The 22917-nt window shown below is 38.0% G+C and overlaps 1 protein-coding gene across 2 annotated transcripts in view; it reads left to right on the top strand.

Moving 5' to 3' along the window:
* Positions 1-7403: 7403 nt before the first annotated feature.
* NUP205 (nucleoporin 205) overlaps positions 7404-22917 on the top strand; it is a 50323-nt gene continuing 34809 nt past the window's right edge. Inside the window, exons 1-10 of one of the 2 annotated variants that reach the window (XM_017804342.1) lie at positions 7477-7510; positions 11452-11584; positions 12961-13103; positions 14109-14280; positions 15232-15376; positions 16285-16444; positions 18095-18323; positions 18487-18651; positions 19436-19611; positions 22617-22733. In XM_017804342.1, the coding sequence (XP_017659831.1) occupies positions 13005-13103; positions 14109-14280; positions 15232-15376; positions 16285-16444; positions 18095-18323; positions 18487-18651; positions 19436-19611; positions 22617-22733 (1263 nt within the window). In that variant the 5' untranslated portion in view covers positions 7477-7510; positions 11452-11584; positions 12961-13004. Of the gene's footprint in view, positions 7511-11451; positions 11585-12960; positions 13104-14108; positions 14281-15231; positions 15377-16284; positions 16445-18094; positions 18324-18486; positions 18652-19435; positions 19612-22616; positions 22734-22917 lie in introns of both variants that reach the window. The other variant, XM_017804341.1, reaches the window with a different exon arrangement.

Here is a 22917-nt window from a genome sequence, read left to right as displayed (position 1 = left end):
TCTGATCAATAAAATTAAAACCACAATTTTGTTCTTGCTGAGATCAGAAAAAAAATCTACCCTATGAATACAGATTGCCTTGGTTTGGAATATTTGTAAAGAAAAAGCTGGTCAAGTTGGCAGAGCTGGTGGTCTGCTTTCACATACAGCTCAGGCTTTCCAGAACTCTCCAAAGCAGTTGACACATAAGTTATATTTTTTTGTGAAAAGAAAGTGAATTAGTATTTGAGTGAAACAAATGCTAATGTGTTTCTCTAAAAGACTTAATCATTGAGATAAATCACAGGAGAAATATTCTTTACCTGGTGGTCAGATTAGTCCTTTGAATTGTGGGATTTTCTCTGCCCCATTCCCTGGCAGGTTCCAGTTCCATATCTGGTGAAAGTTTAATTGTTTTTGCAAACTGAAGACTCACTAACAAGAGATTGAGAGCACAGAATGCCCAAGTCCCCTCCAACCTTTATGGGAAGTAGCAGATGCATGTTAAGTTGGGAGGGCAGAATTTAGCAAGCCTCTCAGAACCTGAACAAGTAATCTGAACTCTTCCTGTGAAAGGGAGGCATCACTCTGTCCTATAGAGCTCTTTGAATCTCACCTCAAAACTGACACTAGAATTTCTGAAAAGTTCTGGGAAATCCCACTTTGAAACACATTTACCCTCTTCCAATATAAAACAATGTCAGACTAAGACACCCGAAAGGCACAATCAAATCTTCATTAAAAATAAGGCCACCTAATTTTTAGGGGGTTCTCACATCTTAGTGTCCTTGTGTAGTTATAATCTAAACACACCTGCAAGCTAGCCTTTCCCTCAGTGTCTCAGAATGAGTCAGTACCTCAAGCTTCTTCTGGGCTGAACCTCTTCACAACTACCTGTTTCCGCAGACATTAAACAAGACTCAAAGTGATGCACAAGAAAAACAAAATTATACTGTTGACAGGCAGATGCCTAGGAATGCAGCTGAGCAATACAACCTGAGTGTTATTTGCAAGCAAATATACATTGTTGTTTGGAAGGAGATAGCACGAGATGTAAAGCTATCCTGAGATTATAATCATAATTTACTGCTGTCTACTTAAAGAGACCCTCTATGCAGATATCAACCATAATGCTGAATGTATGTCTTGACCTTTGAATTTCTGTTCTTCAAATCAGTATTTCTTGTATGTATGCTTTCAATAGGTAATTAACTTTGGAGTGGACTATTCTCCCAAGTATGCTTCATTATAACTCTACCAAAATTAATCTACAATAGTAGTAGCCTTAGCTTGCAAAAGGACTTAAAGGATTATCATTCCACCATGCTGGACATCTATAGACACACACAGCAAATTCTGAGAATTTTGTCTTCTTCATTGATTAGGTCTCATTTTATCTGAGAGTTCAGATTATCTGACCAGGTGTTTTTCAGCACATTTCAAAGGTAGAGTTTTAGCTTTGTCTAATTTAGAATAAGAATGTTCTTGAATGATGAGGGAATTAATTTTGACTGACGCCATCTAGGAGAAAGATATGAGAGTTGTATGTGTCAAGCAGCTCAGAAACCTTCATATAAGATAAAGGTTTTTCACTTTTCTACTCTTAAGCACTGAAGCAACCGAATTAACAGAAACCATAAACTCCAGCCTTGACTGTTCAAGCACCTAGTATAGTTTAGTGCTCCAATGTCTAAGGTGTCACCTTGGTAGGAGTTATTGAACATGTGGTCTCAGCAATTGCCCCATTATTCTGTGAAGAGCTAATATTATCTCTCATTATCCTTCTGCAGCATAGTCATAACCAAATAAGGCAGGAGAAGACGTGATTTCCACAGACATGTGACTTGCACTGAAATATTTTGACATTAGAGCCAATTAATGCAGTTGGTTGTTCCAGAAATTGAATTTGTTCAGTCCATATCCTTTCTATTCCTGCTCCCAAACATAATTCTTCCTGATCCTCAGGAAACTTAAATGAAACAGATAATGAACTGGAGCAGAAAGCAAATCCTTTCTTATGCTACCTATTTAAACAGGGTTTTCCTTCAAGTAAGATATCTCAGAGTGTCGGGACAGGGGAAGTATTTCAGTAACAGACTGTCAGAAGTGCACAAGCTAAATTTCGTGTACACTTTTTGCCTACAGGATGCTTCTTATCTTGTGTCCAGAGAACTCCAAACAAGCAGACAGTGCTGGGAAGATAATTAAAAAAAGGGTTGCATAATTTGTGAAGCAATTTTACATTGCAGTAGAGATGGCATTGCAAGATACCCTTTTCCTGAGTCTCACTTTTTCCTACATCAATTTCACTCAGTTTTTAAATATAAAGTAATGATTTATTTCAATTTGGCTTCGACTGACTTCCTCTCCCATCTTTTACACTATATCTAATTACAGAAACCCTGTGCTTTACATTATTAGCACATATATTTTTGTGCAACTTTACACACCTTCAGTGTTGTCCAAGTGAACTCATAACACTTTTGTAGCATTGCACCTATTCCAACCCACTCATTCTCTGATGGGAACCCAAAAGGATAAAGTAAGTGTATAAGTCAGCTGCAGAATGTACACTACATCCTTTAGAAAGTGCTCAGAGTGAATTTCAGGATAAAGACTAAATTTGTGGAACTGGCAACTAACAAAAACATCAACCATCTGTAAATCTGATATGTAAATCACTGAACAGAATGAATATCAATAAGGCAGCTGATGTGGCAAGACTTCTATTTACCATATCAAATATCTCTACTTTGCTCATGCTTTGTCTTTCCAGCATTTCCTCAGTTGTAGGTTTCTCCACCTCTTGTTACTAGCAGCTACATCATTACAATAATCAGATTATCTCCACGGCTAGTAACTGCCTTGTTGCCTTCAGTAGCTGAATGGAGAAATTATTACAAAAAAAAAAAGAAAGGCTATTCTTCATTCCAGGACAGAGAACAAAGGATAACAAGACAAATAGCTCTAAGGGCCCCAAAGGAATTGGGGAAAAAATAACTCACAATACTTCACGTGGCCAAGAACAGTATTTTCATTTTACCTCTGAAGCCCAAACAGGGATCATAAAGACCCAATTGACAAGCAGGAAAATTACTGATATTGTTTATTAAGGCATCCATTTCTGCTCAGATGCCTATCATCAACAATTGTCCCCACCTACACAGGAAGGGCAACACCTGCTGTTGTTCAGCTCCTCTCCCCCCACCCTCAGACCCCATGAAAGGTATTCATATAACTTTGGGATCATTTAGCTCTTTGTTGCTTTGGACTAGATAAACCACTTACACAGGGTAGCAACAACCTCATGCAGTTTCTCTGATGAGTTTAGATACCATGGTAGCACTAGAAATATCTAGGAAGGAAAACAGAGAAATTACAAAGTTATTTCCTTGAGAAACACTGCTGGGAAAGGTCTCAGACTTTTTTCTAAGATATGATGCCAAGCTAACTCTCTCCAAGTATAAAACACACTTTTTGCAGCAAAGACAGAATTATAGCCAGCTAAGAACTTTTCAGGAAAATTAGCAGGCATAGTAAGAGAATTCAGGTTTTTTTAATCTGCCAATTAACGTAACCAAAAATACATTACTTTTCCCTGTTCAGGTGATGGGGCCAGGCTAAAGATGCATTCAGTTGGCATTCCAGGCCTGCTGTGAGATGTTATACCCATTTTTACAGACCAGTAAGCTGAGAGGCACAGAGATGTCAGTCATAACAAGAGCTCAGGCAAGTTTTATGGTCTAATCAGTAGCCAGAAATGCTTTTGGCTTTTTGGGAAAGAGGCATATTTCACAATGCAAGGCTGGTCTATTTATGCAGATGCACTTCTACAAGGCAACTTTTTCAGCTGCAACGCAGAAAAGCCTTTTTTCATTTTACTCAGTCGTGCAGGATGTGATCATAGTGACACTGAAGATTAAAGGTAGGAAATTAAGCATGGCCTCTTGGGCATTTGAACAACATGTCTTTTTGGCTAATAATTATTCTTCCTGATAATAATAACATGTGAAGGGAATAAATTATATCATCATCATCATCATGTTCATATCTTGATGTGTGATTTGACTATAAACCACAGAGACTAAATATAGTACTATCAAAATTAAGAATGTTACACCTGTAATACATCACAAACCGCCTAGAAGTTACAGTCAAAGGGCAGGTTCCCATTGTGCAGCTCATTTTAATTATTACTAGTAGTTATTTCCACCTATAGAAATTAGTGTAGGTCTCTCACCACACAAGCAAAATTTGCTACCCTACAGGTGATCGGGGACCTCCTTTCCCTGGAATCCAGGGGAATTTATATCCATCCTAGGTATTTAGTGTCAGCCTACCTTTGATACTTCACAGGTTTCTGTCTAGTAATTAAGGATGAAAGACACCAGTGTCCCTCACTGAACCCATCTGTATTGGAGAACTTGCTGAGAGCTTTTGTTAGGGAGAGGAATGAGGTATTCTTTCACTGTAGTGACTTGTCCAAAATAAACTACCAAACCATCCAGTGATCCTGGGTAAACAATAGGATCCTAAATTAAAGGACAGCAAATAAACTGAGAATAAGCAAGAATTACTATTCATGGACTTGCCTACTCATAAAAGCATGGATGGATGCAGTTATGCCAATATAAATATGTGCAGAATGTATGGTATGGTGTATCTAGATGCCTCTCTTACTTCATCCATACTAGGAGCTGTACTGTCACTACTATTTTGCATTAAAATGCCACACTGCTGACAGAGAAAGAATATAATAAATGCTGTGCAGCTGGACCTAAATGTGGTATTTTTCTTCTGAAGTTCAGCTGCCCAGTGACCTACCCCATGCCATCCACTATTTCAGGCTGGTGGTTTTTTTCTTGTTGCTATGGCCAACTGGCAAGGAGGGGAAAGAATTATCTGGAAATTTAAAATACTAAATCTGCAGTGGTTAGGAAGGATTTTTTCCTCCAACAGAGTTTAACAAAAAGTGTGTGCAATCTGGCTGCATCTGAATGCTGAAAGAAATATGACAGCTCTTAATGCCTGGGAAAGGCTTTAAAAAAAAAAGATTCAATTATTTATTTCTCTCTTTTCTTGAAAAACTCATGCTTCTTAAGGAAATGCAGCCTAGGAAATCACACTGTCTGCTGAGTTTCTTCAGTAACTTTTGAACCTGTTGCAATTTCTGAACCAGTTCCAACCTAATCTGATCAAAGGCTAAAGGGCTCAAAAACTTTGTGAAAATCAGAGAATGCATAAAGGAAAAAGATCAAAATTAGGACTGCTGTGCTTGGAAAGGCTGAAGCAAACCCTCAAGCTTTCCATTATGTTTGCTGTGGCACATGCATCTCCAAATTTATCATGATACCTGCCTCTCATAGTCATGGGGCTTGGGGTGGCACGTGAGCGGCGTAGGAGCAGAACTATGGCTTTATGTGATGGGTGCACAGGAGAAGGTACAGGAATGCTGTACCCAGGTACCAAGGCTGCTTTAGTTCAGCTGCTTGTGGAATAACTTCTTATTTTCTATTTTCACCTCCTGCTTGGCACTCTTCTTTTCCTAGAATAAAATGAATAATTCACTATCATTGTCATTGCTATAGGACTAGTCTAGTTAATGGCTAAGAGTGGGAAAAGGTAAATCTCCAGGAAATATGGGGCCTTTGACTAAATCAACAAATTAGGCCCAGCTAGTGAGAACTGATTAATCTATTGAACTCTGAGAGAAGCTGTTCTTGATAGGACAGAACTTTTTCCCATCTTTTCTAAAATTTCCTTTTCTCTCTCTTCTTCTGATTAATCCTTGTGAAACAGTTTCTCTGCTTTCCATCTCTTTTTTCTTATAGCTTCCTTGCCAACTCACTCTCACTCCAAGACCACTGCTCTCTGCCATCACATTATAGGGGAGATCCAGAGAAGCAAAGATAGTTATTTTGCCAATTTCCCCTGGGTCTAGCTCATTGGACAAGGTTTTGCAACCGTGAAATACTGTCTTAATAAAGTTCAAGAGAGGAAACTACTGGAACTGAAAATGAATACTTTTGGTGAAATCTTTTATCCTGAAGGTAGTACAGGAGGGAATTTCTGGTGGAGAGTTGATTGCTACTGGGACAGAGGGTGGTAACTAAACCTTAGACACAAAATACTTCTAAGATACTGATATTTGCTCCTTAGCTCCAGATATGTATATGTACAGATATGTTTTTTGCTTTATTTTCTTCATGCCTGATACTTTAAATTGAGCTTTCTTCACAGGATAACTCCTATTAGTGCTGGGTTTATTTGGTTGGCTTTTTTTTTGTTTGTTTGGTTTGGGTTTTTTGGTTGGTTTTTTTCATTTTTTTTTGTCCCTACACAAGATTGTAAACAAAAATTTTTTTTGAAGACTTCAGGCTGAAACCATAGAAACCGAAGCCATTCTAGTAATCTTTTTCTCAGTTTTAAAAAAAATCTAATACATTTATCTCCTAGTGCAGCATCTGAATTCAGATATTTAACCATATTCAGTGAAAACGGCTTATAGGGCAGGGCTTGGAAGGAAAGCGCTGTACTCAGCGCTGGTGAGGCCACACCTCCAGTACTGTGTCCAGTTTTGGGCCCCTCAGTTCAGGAAGGATATTGAGGTGCTGGAGCAGGTCCAGAGGAGGGCAAGTAGGCTGGTGAAGGGACTCGAGCACAAGTCCTGTGAGGAGAGGCTGAGGGAGCTGGGGTTGTTCAGCCTGGAGGAGGCTCAGGGGAGACCTCCTCACTCTCTACAACTCCCTGAAAGGAGGTTGTAGCCAGGTGGGGGTTGGTCTCTTTTCCCAGGCAACTATCAGCAAGACAAGAGGGCATGGTCTCAAGTTGTGCCAGGGGAGGTTTAGGTTAGATATTAGAATTTCTTTACAGAGAGGGTGGTCAGACATTGGAATGGGCTGCCCAGGGAAGTGGTGGATTCTCCGTCCCTGGAGATTTTTAAAAAGAGGCTGGATGTGACACTTAGTGCCATGGTCTAGTAACCGCAGCGGTAGTGGATCAAGGATTGGACTTGATGATCTCTGAGGTCCCTTCCAACTCAGCTGATTCCATGATTCTATGAAAGACTCCCCTCAGAGAGGCATGGAAAAGGAAGGGGGAAAGAAAAACTGAACGGCACGGAATTGATGTGCTATTTACATCACAGGTGCGAAGGTGGGAATGCAGAACCCCGGCGCTCTCCCTTTCCCGCAGCCACCTCGGTAAAGTCTGTACACGAACACGAAGCCTCCCGACACGACGAACCATCAACCTGCGACTACAGCTCCCGTCAGCCCGGGCGCGGGGCCCGACCGCGGGGCTGCCCCTGCCGCTGCCTCCGCAGCCGCCGCCGCTGTCCCCGCCGGAGCCGCTGGCGCGGGAGCGGCCGCTGCGTGATTGCCGCCGGCTGTGCTGTCCCGAAGCCGGGAAAAGCGGAAGTCGCGGGACGCGCTCCCGCAGCCCGGCGGATTGGCCGGGCCTTCATCACGCGCCGGCGCCGCGACGCGCCTCCCTCTGCCCAAGATGGCGGCACCGTTGGCGGTAAATTCGGGTAAGAGCAATCTAAGCGCGGGGCTGCGGCTCCTCCTTCGCCTCGCCCCGGCCGTCCTGCTCCTCGCCCGCGGGCCACTGGCCCTGCGCCCCTCCTCAGAGTCCGGGGAAGCGGAGGTAACCGCCTGAGCAGGCCGGGCGTGGTGAGGCTGCGAGGCAAGGCCCGAGCGGGCGGCGGGGAAGGGCTGCGGCGGTGCGGGCAGGGGCGGGGAGAGCGGCCTCCCGTGCGGCGGTACCCGGGGCTCGGGCCACCCAGAGGTGCCTGGCGATGGATCTCCGCGGTCAGAGCTGCCGCTGAGCCTGGGTGGTCCTAGCAGGGTGTGACATGAGGCAGCGAAGGCTCCTTGATTCGAGAGGACTGTATAACTCAGTGCACATGGGGTTAGGCAATACATTGAGATGTATTGCTCTCATCTTAATGACGGTATTGCACTCATCTCTTAATGCTGTGAGCAGTAAAAGGCAACAAAGAAATACGTTCAGAATCTTGCTCAGTAGTACACAGTGAGTGTGGAAATGTGAAGATGGTTTCTCATCCATTGACTAGGAGCATCAGGTTCATCCATGGTCCTTTTAGAGTGTGGCCCTAAGGGTTCCTAAGACGGCACTTGCCCAATACAACAAATACAAAAGGAAATGACTAGATAATCAGAGAATAACTTAAGAGGTCATTGGGTGCAGTGCTTCTGTTCTTCCTCTTCGTTAAAGCAAGGCCAGCTCAATCTGATGGCTCAGGGCCTTATCTAAACTAGCTTTGAATACTTGTGGAGATGAAGATCCTCCAAGAGGTCTCTCTGGGCCTCCGTTCAAAGGTGTGACCGCCCTCACAGTATTTTATTTCTTTTTTCCCCTGGTGGCTAATTGGAAGTTTTGTTATTGCAGCTTGGGTCAGTTGCTGCTCATCTCCTGTGGTACCTCCGTCTGCTTTCTGTCTGTATAGTGCCCTTCAGTAGTTAAAGAAAACAGAGCTCACATCCCTCTTTAACCTTTCTTTGTGTAAGACTGAACAAGGTCAGTTTTTTTTGGCATGGCCAAAATGTCCCAAAAGGTCTGTAAGTAAGGTTTGGTATGTCATAGTGACTAGTTAATAGAATTAAAACCTCCATTCCTTTGTCAAGCAGGGAGCAAATTTTACAGAAAAGATATTTTGATCTAACTGAATGAATAACATCTCTGTTCTCTCACAGAAAAACAGTAATAAAGCAAAGACCCTTCATCTGAAAAGCAACTTTGTTAAAGTGAAAATCTGAGTAGTTAAAATGAGACTATGCTTTATTTATAAATTACATGGCAAGAGATTCTACAGCCTTATAATTAAAAAAAATAGGGGAAGAAAGAGTTTTGTACAGGAAATATGAGAAAAAAATAAAGCAGATATGTCAATAGAACTAATGAGGATTTTTACCTTAGGTTATGTTGTGTTGTTTCTGGGGACAAACATAAGTCTATACTGTGACAAAAAGTTCAGGCATAATCATCGCCTGCTATTGTTGCCGAAAGAAGTAACTCATCCTGTCATTCCTTGCTGGCCCTGATGGGGTGGTCAGCCTTTGTAAAACTAATAGTAATAGAAACAGCATAAATGGGAAAAAGTCAGTGTGGTTGCTAAAGTCCAACTTTTTTTCCCATCCTAGGTGCTTATTCCTTTCTCTGCAATAATCCACCTTTGTGCTAGCATAGCTGGTGCCATCACAGAGCAGACTGGGTTGTAGATGTGATCCTGTTGAAAATAAACTCTTTTTTTGGATTAGTTTTTGGTTAGAGAAGTTAGGTTCTTAATTTCTTTTAATGCCTTACAGTACATGTGTTTGGGCTGATGCAAAGGAATCATGTGCTAGGGACAAGAGCAAACAGATGGGCCAGGAAAATAGTTGAACAGTTTTTGACAGACACTGTATTGCTGCTGGTGTTTATTGGACTCGGTAATGTAATAAGAGTGAAATAAATCTCTACACTCTGAAGTTTATGTGGGAGAGCCAGTTACTGTCTAGAGTGTGAAATTATTCATCCAATAGTAGCTATTTTTAGTTAAATTTGTCTAGACAGGGGTAACATTGTATGATTAAAACACTCCGATGCTTGAAAAAGGCAGAGAGTTTGTCCTTTTTTACAGGTTTTCCTGATACAGCCATACTGGCACTTCTAGTTGTGTTATGAATGATGATGGGTTAGTACTGACTTTGGGGTTAGAGGGTTTGTTTTGTATTTATTATTGTTTTGTATGATTTCTTCCTTTGCAACAGAGTAAAACTTGACAATGTTTTGCTGCTGCCAAGTCACTACTGAAAGCAGTGGTCTTGCTCAGAGACTTGCTACTATCTCTGTGCTCTGCTACACTTCCACTTGGCTTATCCTGCCTTATTATTCAGGACATTCAGGGAGCATTTTGTGTTACTGTGAGGTGGTGCCTTGGTTGCATAAAAAGGAGGGGCATCTTTACGTCAGGGTAGCTACCTTGCTGTCTTAACATAAGCAGCCTGGTCAAGAAGTGGTGCAGATACATTTCACTTCAGTAAACCTTGAGAGGTTTACCATAAGACTTAGAGTTAGAAGGAGCTACACCATGATAAAATGTTGCCTTTGTACTTGATTTTATACCACAGTGTTACCTTGTACATTAAAAAGGAGAAAAAAAAAGTTAAGGTAAATTTAGATTAAATGCTAGTATTTTTGCATATAGGCTACTCTGCAAGACATAGTTTTGTTTTATCATTTCTCCAGAGACATTCCTCCTCAGTTTAAGTCTCTACTGTTCCCTACCCACTTGTTTCTTCCCTCTGTGTTTCAGGCATTGGTCTTTCAGTTGGTTTTATGACTAGCTGGACCACTTTCTTAGCTGTGTTAATGAGAGCTCTGATTTTTATAAACCATGTTGAAAGAACTCTGGAACATGTTGCTTTTTCCTCCCCTTCTTTAATTTCAATCATTTGACTAATGTGACTTGTAGTGCGGTCTGTCTGAGTAAACGAAGCAGGTATGTCCATGGTTGGGAACAAGTGGCTCTGAGTGGAGGAGGACAGCAACCTCTTAAAGCAGCTTTTCAACTAGGAAAATTGCAGCATGCAAAAACCACCACTAGCTTATAATACCTTTGGGTCAGAAACCATCTCAGTAACACATAACAGTGCCTGCAATCAGTTTTTACGTGGTAGCTTGAAGGCAAACCATAAAATTGGCAATATAATTTATCTAATAAATTTAGCAGTGACTTGTGGTGTGTAAAGTCTGAAAGTTTCACAAATACAAGTGACATCTAGCAAGGAAAACACTTAGGTACCTCTGTTTAATATTGGTTTTAAAATTTTGTGGTTTTTTTTTTAATGGGATAATACTAGGTGGTACGTATTTTCCATCTACTTGGGTTTTAGTTTAGACAACAGTTCTGGTTGAAGTCTGAAGACTAGTTTGGTGTGCTGTTTTCATGATTCCCAGTGATAAAGAGACTTCCAGTGCAGTATTCCTGCTACAGAGTTCGGGTTCTGAATGATACAGTTTCTAGTAAGGAAGAGATCATTCAACTGTAGTACTAAATTCAGGTCTGAAATATGCAAAAGAAACTTCTCAGTGTAGAGAAAGAGGTGAGGTGGTATTTTTAGAGTAGGGTCAGACTTCTCTAATTTATTTGAGCTTCCTAGCTTCTAGAATAATCTGGTCTCTTCTAAACATAGGTAATATTTTTTGTTGATCTATTTCTGGTAAAGGAATTTCGTGTCTTTATGAACCTCTTTTACAGAATATTAGCAGCAAATGTGTCTTAGGTGTCAAAAGTACTTGTCTTGATTTATTTTTTAAATTAAGAGGAGAGAGATGAGTTAATATGAAAGAGTATTGTTAGGCTTATATTGCCTTTAATCTTACGGTTTTAGTTTCTAATTTATATTGTTCTACACAGACTGATGGGAAGAGGCAACAAATTTTGACAGCACTGCTCTTCATTTTCAGTTCCTCATATATTGGATATTTCTTTGGTTATGTCAAAAATAGAAGGCCTTGCCAAGTTACATTCAGATTCGAGGTCGGCTGTCCAGTTCTTAGTTATCCCTTAATCTTACCAAAGTGGATGGAATTCAGGCAGGTAAGGTTGAAAGATTAGAAATTGTCCATAGTAAGTCCTTAATATCCTTCCTCTTTCTGTCAGGAAACTTTTCAAAGTCATAGTGGAACTTCTATTAAATTTGGCAGCTAACCATTTAACCAGGAAATCTGTATGAGGAACCTGGAGAAGCAGAATAGGTTGACAGGGAGACTGTGCTGGGATATATAAACATAAAACATAACTTGGGAGCTTTACAACTCTGTTACTTGTTGATGCTACACCTCGTAATTCACAATAAGACGCTGCCACATCTTCAGTACAAGTCATTTTTATGGACAATTTGTCCCTAATGTAATATTCTAAAGATATTCCTTAATATTACTAAAACTGGGAAAATAGGTAATCGGGGAGGAAAAAAATGAAGAAATGGAAAAATCTACCCGTGTGTGTATTTCATGCCCATTTTGCACTTGTAAGAGTGCCTCAGTCACTTCTAAGTTCATGTATTCATTTATAGCTACTCAGCTTGAATGGCTTCACATTTAAGTGTGCTTGTAGGCTGTGGCAGTCTTTGGTCTGACATTCTATAAATACTTTGAGGCTTAGGAGATTTCCATTTTCCATTGTTGGGAGTGATTTCAGTTTTAGTTTGAGTAATCAAAGGATTTTGTTCTCTCTCAACAGATAGTGTTTTTCTCCTATTATTGAGGTAGGACTTTACACCCCTTCCCGTTGACTAGCTCAGTACACTGGTTCACCTCTGACAATGTAGGAGCAATAAGGGTGATTAAATAGCTTGCTTTTGATTAAACTGCTTTTTTTTTTTCCCAACTTGCTCATGCAAATAATAATCTTTGGAAATGGTTGAAGCCATTTTTCTTTAGCCGTGTGCTGTAATCCCAGAGTACCATATATATTTTGATTTGATGGGTTGTTTAGTTTATAGTGAAGGTGGTCCTTTTCTGAAGTGTTCTGTAGAAGTGATAGAGTCACAGTCCTGGAGGGATTTAAAAGATATGTAGTTGTGGCACTTATGGATGTGGTTTAGTGGTGGACTTTGCAGTGCTGGGTTAGTGCTTGAACTCAAAAATCTTAAAGCTCTTTTTAAACCTAAGTGATTGTATTGTAAATATCTTTATAAAATGACTTTCAACTCCAGAACTTAGGTGCATACATCATCTTTTCTGGTTCTCTAGCTTCCTAAATGCAATTAGGTTTTATATCAGACCATCATTGTTATTTTTTTTTGCCTTAAGAAAGGAAAATATGCTTTGCTTGATGGGCATAACTGTCTATACTGTCAAGGTGAGAGTAACACTAAGTTAAAAAAGAGTCTACTTATTGAAAACAGTGAATAAATAATTTTTTTTGTTTCTTTCTCCATTTCAAGTACATTGTTTTATTTCTTCTTTTAGCTGCCAGCTTGTGGGGTCCATATAAGGACATATGGCAGACTGTAATGAATGCCATTTGGAAAAGGCAACCTGAAGCTGTTCATCGTCTTGACCAGGTTTTAAAGAAACACAAATCTGACTTCATCTCTCTCTTCAGAAATCCGGTACTGGGCTAATGCTGTTTTGTGGAATGAGTTGGAGAGTTGATGATGTAATCTGTCTTGCAGTGTTGTCTTACATACCATTTAGACTCTGACCATTCATTTCATTCTACATTTTTACAGTACATAATGCAGATGTGTTATACCAGTCTTGTGCTGCCGTAAGAATACAAATAGCTTGAATAATACATATTATTTTGTGTCTTTTACAGGATGATTTTATCTATGATGTATTGTTTTCTCTCATTGTTTGAGTGCTATTTTGAAAGGAAAAGTAAAAAGTATCTGATGATCCATCAGTCACCTGTTGGCTTTTTTCGTTACTCTTGTGTGTCTGAAATAAAGCACCAAACTATTTTGTCTGGTTTTGGTTCATGCTCATATTTCAGTCTGGTTAACGAACACACAGAACAGGTGAACACATGAATTTAAAAATTACAGTATGTCTTGTTAGGAATGTCAGATGATGTGGAAAACCTCACTGCTACTTGGCTGATGGATCACAACTAGAAATATATCTTCTTTCAGTAGTGTTACTTCTGCAGTAGTAGACAACTCTTTTAACTGATAGGTCAGAAAATCTAAGTCAGCTGTAGAGTTTTGTCAGTATATTTTAGGATCTCAGTTTAATGGAAAAAGAATGATGTAGAAAATAGCAGTTGGGAGTAACACAATAGTTCTGATCAGCGACATGGATGTCTTTCATGGAGCTGTTGAGAATTATATTAAAGTTTACTTTCAGTTTCCATTATTCTGAGTAAACTAAAAGTCAGCACATTGTATAAGATTATTTTTGGTACGTTCTCACAAAGAGACCACTGCTGTGCAAGTGTGAAGCATTATTAGGATGCCTTTACTATCTCTGTGTTTAAAAACACTGCCTTTGTTTTTATGGTTACAACCTAACCTGTCGGAACAGTATTTGTGAGAAAGGATTAATGTGTAAATCTTTATTCAGTATTTGTTCTTGCCATTTTGAATAACTTCTGATGCTTGTTTCTCTTGCAGCCAAAGAATGTTCAGCAGCATGAGAAAATTCAGAAAGCAAGTACAGAAGGAGTTGCTATCCAGGGTCAGCAGGGAACTAGGCTCTTGCCAGAGCAACTCATCAGAGAAGCCTTTATCCTCAGTGACCTCTTTGATATTGGAGAGTTGGCAGCTGTTGAACTCCTTCTAGCTGGTGAGAAGGGAAAATATTTAAGAGCTGGAGAAATACAGCTTAAATAGGGCCTTCTTATTTAAGTATATGCTTAACGTGAACGAATGATCAGCGAAGGCCTTAGCTTCCTAACGTAGAAGGTTCCTAAGGAGAAATCTACTCTTGCTGTAAAGTAATATGATAGCAGTGTTCTGAAACTTAATGTTCACACATGCAGCTATTTCAAAAGGGGGAATATTTTGAGGAGGTTTCATGGTTTAATTTCTCTATCATTGAATTTAAACATAATTTTAAAATGATTGGCTTAGAGTTTTTCCATAAAGCAGTGTAATGGATATTGGTTCTTTAAACTGTGTATTAGTTATATTGATATGTGACTGTTTGGATCATAATCTAATAACTGATTAGTAAGAGAAGTATTCTGGAGAGTGACAAATTCTTTGCATGTAGAAGATTGATTTTAGAGTTAAGATGTAATTGTCAGTTATCATTACTAGCTACTGTTCATCATTTAACTTTTAAAACTTCATTGAAGAAGTAGCTTGCAAATTTGTCAGCTTTAGCAAGCCATCTTCAAGTCAGCCTCTCTTTCTATTTTGAACTTGAATTTTTGATGTAAATTCTGGCAGAAATTTTAATTTTGAATAAAAAGATATTTTTAAGATAATCAGCTAGAATTGATTATGAAGATAGGTACATATCAGTTGCAAATACCATTTGGATTAAGATGTGTTTGGCCTTACACTTTTTTTTTTATTTTTGGATGTTTTAATAGTTGAATATTAATTCTAATAATAGCACACAAAATATGTGTGATTTAAGTGTCTAAAAGAAATCCAAGTGACAGTGAAGGACCACAGTTACTTTGAATGCTATATTTGTATTTCAGTTAGAAATACAAAGATACAGAGATGTTGTCAAAGGATGTATGTTCAGCTTTTTTTGACTATTCTGTGCATTTTCTTTCCCTAGGAGAACATCAGCAACCTCATTTTCCTGGTCTTACAAGAGGTCTAGTGGCAGTTCTGTTGTACTGGGATGGAAAAAGATGTATTGCTAATTCACTACGAACCCTCATCCAGTCACGCCAAGGCAAGACGTGGACATTGGAACTCAGGTCTGTATTAGGGTGATGAGCTGATCAAAGCTCTTTGTTTTGGATGCTTTTAGGACTAATTAGACTAAAGAGAATATGTATATTCTCACATTTGTTTGTTTTTTCATAAGCTGATGCAGCTGCTTTCATGCTCTCTTTTTAAGCATAATGTTAAAGTTTCTTGCACGTATTTTTTATTGGGTTATAAGGATATGATATGTGTTTTACTTTCACGTCTTTCATGCTACTTCACCTTTTGGCAGTGTTTTGTTTCAGAAACCCTCCCAGTAGGTGTTGCTCTAACTAGTGTTGATTACTCACTATTTGAGAACCTTGCAATGTTCTGACTTCCTGGGTACTGCAAAATCAGAGAACTGGGCTCTTGCCTTTATTTAAAGGAATGCACTGTCTACTGGTGAACATTAAATGCTATTTTTTTCACTTTGAAAAAGAAAGCAATACACTTTGCTAACTTCCAGTGCACAGTGATTGATTGACCACAGAAAGATGAAAAGATGTGTCCTAGTGTAAATATAAATTCTGAAACATAACATAAATTATTACATTAGAATTAGCTTTACCACTTCAGTAGAGTTCAGTATCTGGATAACTGCATTTACTAGTGAGTTATGTGCATCTTACGTATTGGACTTTTTCCTTTGAGTAGAAATCGTAACTAGCTGATCCCCACTGTATCTCATATTCCATGTTCCTGCACCTGCAGAAGTTACCTGAAGACTTTGTATCCATTCAGCGTAATGTTTTGAGAGGGAACTGCTTACTAATTAGTGAGGCACATCTTTACTTTCTGTATATAATTTATTTGTACATTTTTTTGTTATGAAATATATTTGATGGGATTATTTTAGACTTCCTTTGTGACTGGGAAAGTATGATTAATTTTTAAATTTATATTCTTTCTGTTATAGTCAGGAGTTAATTTCCATGACAACACGCTTTACAGATGACTTAATGGAGCAGGGTTTGACTCAGAAGATCCTTACACTTGTGTCTCACATCGATTTGAACAATGAATTTGATAAACTCCAGAGAGAGCGAGGATTGGGCAGTGAGAAACATCGAAAAGAGGTAAATACTCCCTAAGTGTGAATATTTTTCTGTATTACTGAACAGATTAGAATACAGTTAGACCATCAAGAGTTCTCTGCTTTTGCAAGGTCTGTTACTGTCTGAGAGATCAGAGTAACTACTCCACGGGTTGTGCAATATGAGTGTGGGATCCACGTTGCTTCCTGCATTTCTCTTTTGCTGTTGCTTCAACATGCTGGGTCATGCCTTGTTTTAAGTGATGTGTAACCAAGGACAGTAAAAAAGTAAGCACAATATTTATGGGTAGTTTTAAAAAAAAAAATTGACACTAACTGCTGCAGCATATTTTTTCTAGCAGGAAGATTGTAAACATCACTGTTGTAATTTTTGAACTTCCTTCTAATGGGTGATCCGTTTAAAAATTATTCTATGTAATAGAGTCAGTTTATTTTCCACCAAAGAAAGAATTAGTTTGACGCTTTTGCTATTTATCTAGAAACTATGCAAAGATTATCCTTCTCATTTACCTAAATTATCTTAATTTACCTTAATTTTACCTTGAAATCCATTTAATGCTTTACATTAGCAGGTTTTTTTCTTTGTATTAGATGGAATACCATATTTCCCTCTGTATTGATTAGAACTATTATTCTGCTGGAGTCTGTGCACAAATCTCTTGCTATGTTAAATGTTAAAAAGTTTCTCTCTTCATCACCATGAATATGATTTTACAGGATATAAAATGCTCATGGCACTTTATTTTTTATTTAGCCAGGTACAATGGATATAGGATAAGAATGTTACTAGAAGCTCATAATTTAGCAAAATAAAATACAGTTTTACAAAGACCATTACGAAAGATCGTAATTGTCTTTTTTTTTTCTTAACTTCCACTGTGTTTGTAAGACTTAAAGCAGTTAAAACTCAGCCTGGGAGGAGGAATGACATTAAATGAGATAAATGTTTGTTCAAAACCAGGTAATTTTGGTGTAACTTAGAAAAAAGACAAACTTTGTTTTCAGGAACTGTTGTGCTTACTTGTATTGTAGCATGCAATAATCTGCCAAATAAAAAGAAAAATACTATTTTTAGTATGAAAATGCTTGGTAACCTTTATGTTGGGCTTGATATTTGTTCTGTATATGATAGGGGATGATAAATTTAATTTATGTTTATATTCTAAAGTTGATATAAACATTTTGTCCGAGGGAAGGAATTTCTAATTTTAAATGTTTTTCTTATTTCTCAATGTCTTATGTGTTAGGTATTTGTATAGTCAGTTGAGGGCATCTCTTTTGAGGTAAGGGAAAGACTATGACCTTATCTGGAGATAACTGCCAGTGCAGTTGTGTGATTAGGAAATGTGGCTTCTGTGTGATACATTTACAGCTATATAGGTTCTATATAGATTCATGTCTCCTGACCTTGACAGGGATGCTGGTTTGCATGTGGTCATATTCCTGGGTATCCACTCACACCTCACATGAAATACGTGGGAATATGAATGCAGTTAACAAGCAGAAGTGTGCCTTTGTTGTTTAGCAATTAAACCCAACATTTTCTGTAGCTGCTGTCTTTAGAGTAATTTTTAACTTAGCCTAGTCATCATGATTGACTGAGAAAGACTAATTGAATGTGTTACTAGAGTATGTATATTCACCCTTTGTTTGTTTGATTTTTCTTCTAAAGGTTTCTGACCTCATTAAAGAATGCCGACAGTCATTGGCTGAAAGTCTGTTTGTCTGGACCTGTCAGTCACCGCTGAGCAAGGATGACACTCTAATCCTCATAAGTTACCTGGAAAAGGTAACAGTGGAAGCTGATGGCTCGTTGGACGGTGTGAACTTGTCCCTTCTCATGGCTCTCCTTTACTGCTTTGATGTCAGCTTTCTGGAACAAGGCACAGAGGATCGCGAAGGTAATGCTGGGAGGTTTCCCAGATGTTACATTGTACAGATGGATAAATTGTTATTTAAACAATTTCTGTATTGATCAGTAGCAAATAGACAGGATTTTGCATATTTGTTTTCAAATTCATTTATTGGGTGTTGGTTTTCTGTTTGTTTTTGTTGTTCTTCAAGATTTGATGCACCGGCTCCCTCTGCTAGCAGAAAGACAGTACATAGCAACGATACACACTCGTCTTCAGGAATCCCAGCCTTGGAAATTACCAGGCCTGCAAGCTACTGTTAGATTAGCCTGGGCGCTGACATTAAGAGGAATATCCCAATTATCTGATGTGACAGGTAAATTACCCTAAAGTGCAGTTCTTGCACATTAGTATTCAGCTTGCAAGTCGTGTAAGTCAAAGTATCTATTACCTTTTTGAAGTGCTAGTATTTAACTTTGTGATAAAATTACCATTGACACTCCTTAAAGCTTTCTCAGCATGTGAGTTTGGTTGTCAAGAATTGAATTGCTCTGAAATGTACACAGATTTAGAAGTAATTGGTTATTAGAAAGTAATATTGCATAGTGCCTCATTGAAGTGAAAGAGATTTTAACATACTGGAAAATTCAAAGATTGCGTTTTCAGCTTTAGTATCATTTGAAAGCTTGAATTAAGAATAGATTTCTAATTATGGGGTTTTTTACATCTATACATGTTAAACTTCAGTATCTTGAGAGGATGAATCTATTTATAATTTTGTTTTTTTCCTCTCTGAACTTCACAAGATTTCCAGGCTTCCTACTAGGTCAAAATTGAGTCTACTCCAGAATATCTATTAAAGAAAACGCAAACATTATAATTAATGTTTAATTAAGGTTGTTTTGTGATTCTTGGTTCACTACCTTAGATTTTTTGGGGGTAAATGGGTTATGCATTTTAACACTTCTTAAAGCAGAAAGTTGAGGTCATCACCTGCCATTAATTTATCTTTTTCCAGTCTAACGTTTTCCTGTATGGTAGAAAAAACAGCTGATAGAAGCATGTAAATTCGCAGGTCAGCCGGATATCCTGAAATACGTTTTGCTTGTTAACAGATTATTTTATTTATTTTTTACCCTCTTGTAAATTTTGTTGCCCAGCTCTTGCAGAATTCACTGAGGCAGATGAGGCAATGGCAGAGCTAGCCATTGCTGATTATGTCTTCCTGTTCCTGACTGAATCTGTTGTGGGGTCTGAAAATTTCTACCAGGAGGAATTTTACATTCGCAAAATTCATAACCTTGTCACGGACTTCCTCGCACTCATGCCAATGAAGGTAGGTTGTTTATGTGAACAGCAGTTATTGAGAAATGTGGGTATCTCTTCTGTATTTCTAACATTTGGACAGGTAGCATAGAGATTCAGACATGACCCTCAGCTTGAGACCCTGCAGTTCAGAAAACTTGTTCACTTCATGAAAGTCATAATGTTTGGGGTTTGTTTTCAATACTGAAGTAGAATGTGATTTTTAAAACACTTCAGTGTGATGAGATTTACAAAAGAAACTTCTGTGGTGGAAGTAGTTTTGTTTTACATGATTAAAATAGAAATGAATGCTGAAATTGATGGCTATGCATGTGGGTATTGATTTTCTGATTTTTTTTTTCTTTTGGTACAGACAGTAGTGTAACCTAAATTAACTTAGGGTTTTTGTCTCTCATTTTTAATTTATTTTTTTACTAATGGTCTTTTCCATACTTAAGGGGAGGGATTCTGCTTTTTCAGTAGTATCAGTTGTTGGGAAAATAAGCAACCTTTTTCACTAGAAGACTAAAAATGCTGTAAAAGGGTTTAAAAAAAAATTTGAAGCAATTACAACAGTTTCATTTATGCAATATCTTGTGATTAGACATGGAAAATCAAAACTCTATGAAAACACATTCAATTAATGGAGACTTTATTTTGTGGCCTTCATGGTGTTGAGCTGTAGTTAGAATTGCCAAACAATTACTTTTTGCAATGTGCAAAAAGGAAGATTGAAAACCATATATTTTTCGTTGTAACCTCACAGACTGTGAACAATATTGGCAGGAAAAACAGTATTTGAGCCTCAAGGATCTTTGAGGGCATTTATGAACATGTTGTAGACAGCTTTTAGATTTAATCATAATTTATTTATAATCCGTTGATGTTGCATGTTGTTTTCTCAGGCTGTCTTTCAAACCCACAGAATATCCATAAAGCAAGTATAATGTCAGTTCCAACAGGTTCATGTTGATAAATTACAGCTATATTTCTGCTGCAGTGGCTGCCTCCATACAGCACTTATTATGTTAACAGGCTTTGGACATGCTTCAAAGGCTGCACACATCCAGTGTTTTCTGTAATACAAACAGAGTAGCCCTTAGGAATATATGGGGAATATGTGAGGTGTACTTTGTGAAATTTCCTTAAACAATCTGGCAGTTCTTCATTGGATGGTGTTGCTTTATGAAAGATGAAGTGTCTCCCTGTAATGATACCAGTTTTTTATTAGAGATATAAGGTAGATTTTTGAATGAAAGTTGAAGAGCTGGAGACTGACTCTGGCTGAGGTTTCTGCCTTATTAGATTTAGAACAGACACAACCCTGTCTCCGTATCCACAGAACTGCCTGAAAATCCCAAGGCTGTTGCTTGATTTCTTGGTACATCTCATCTCTATTGCATTATGGAACTGGATTCTTTATCTCTGCAAAGAGTTTTTCTTTTCCATTTCAGTATTTTTCGCTTTGCCTCAGGTTTGCAGTTAATTGTAGCTAATGCCTGAAGATGAAGAGAGATTTTCATTACAACTAAGATTTTGTAATACAGGATATAAGCCAAAATCAGACCACTGGCTCGTATTCCAGTTCGAGAGAAGCCAATACTAGTGGTTTCACAGGAAAGACTTTGTTAGCAAGCAATTGGGATATAGCCCTTCAAGGCAACTTTTTGTCTTAACTGCTGTTGGGTAGTGGTTGGATTATGTCCTCAACTATTTCTACTGAATTTCAAATTTTAGGTAAAGAGAAGTGTCTGTGTTGCTGGATCTTTGTTTTGTTTTGTATATCTGCATTAACTTTTGTTCATTTTTTTTTTAAATCTGTAAGTTAGCATTTTAATTAATTCCTCCTTGTAGTTTTAGCATTTATGCTGCTTGCCAGTGAGGATTTGGGTAAATCTTTTGGTTGATTGCATTACCTTCATTCAGAAATCGATAATTGGCTTTAGTACCTCAAATAATTCATTATTTCATTTACCAGTTCTGTTCTTGTTCAGTTAGTATACTGATTTTAGCTAGTTTGCTCTGACCCTTTCCACAGTTATTTCTAGTTTTAAATATTTTTTCTTTTTCATTATTATTATTTTTAAATTATTTTTTTCTTAAAGACACAGAATTATTTTCCTGCTCATTCAATTTTGGACATTAAGATACTGTAGACCATGAACCAGTCTCTGTTGACTGTAACCATGTTTTAATTTGTGATGTGTTGAATTGGTTGCTTACTTCTGTTTCTTGATCCTCAGTGTCTCCTTAATATTTAACAAAACTTGACTTTTCATTTTATATCTGTTTGCTTTCTATAAGCTGCTGATGGGGTGTCATGTCAAAAGCTTTTCGATTTTAAATGTCAGCTGTTTTTTGTTTAGTAATTAGCTTTTTCAACACAGAGAAGTTTAAGATGCTGATTAAATGGCTATTTTTTTTATTGCTGCAGTTCTTCTTCCCCTCCCTTTTTTCTTTTTTATTTCCTCTTAATAGACGTGGTGATTCTTTTAGTTGAGACAGACTGGGTCCAAAGTAATTATATCAGTTCAGAACTTTTCAAATCATGAAGTAACTGTAAGTAGAAGTAGCCTTTAATGGTGAAGAAGGGTGCAATCCACAGATCTATATAAAGAAAACATTATTTTGCTGTGTTTTGTGTTTCTTTTCACTCTTTGTGAATAATGGTCCAACATTCTGTTTGAACCTAATGCATCTAGCTTTTGAATTAAAAAGAGGAAAAGGATCCACCATTTGGGGCCAAACCAGAGGATCTGGTGAAGTCAGTTAGGAAAAACTCCTGTGGTGTAAATTCAGGGCTTTTGCTGTGCACTGAAGACCTTGGCAGTAAGAAAGTAATTGAATATATCTTTGTATGCAAGCTCTTGGGGGAGGAGAGGATTGAAAAATATAAAATTGAATATTCTTGTCATGTACATGCAAGTACATTGGCTTTCTTAGCTTTTAGTAGGCCGTATAGACAAGTGTTCTGTTCTGTGTCTGTTCTGTTTCATTCTTAGACCAGTGGTTTTTTTCACTTCATAAATTCTGTAGGTGAAACAGCTGAGAAACCGTGCTGATGAAGATGCTCGCATGATCCACATGAGTATTCAGATGGGTAATGATCCACCTATTTCCCTTCGGAGAGATCTGGAGCATTTAATGCTTCTAGTAAGCCCTATTTTCTTTTAAATTACAGTGGCAAATAGTGATTGTGACTTTCATTTTTCATCTGAAAACCTGTATCTGAATGATACCATATGATGCTGGACCTTTCTCTTTTTGGATTAGAGTTTTTAAATTTTTTTTTCCTTAAATACAGACACTTTTCTATAACGTTTCATGTAAAGGAATT

Source organism: Lepidothrix coronata, unplaced genomic scaffold (genome assembly GCF_001604755.1).
Source record: "Lepidothrix coronata isolate B3197 unplaced genomic scaffold, Lepidothrix_coronata-1.0 Scaffold9, whole genome shotgun sequence".
Taxonomy (NCBI): Eukaryota; Metazoa; Chordata; class Aves; order Passeriformes; family Pipridae; genus Lepidothrix; species Lepidothrix coronata.
The sequence above is the reverse complement of the archived record's forward strand: the minus strand, read 5'-3'. Positions and strand labels throughout refer to the sequence as shown.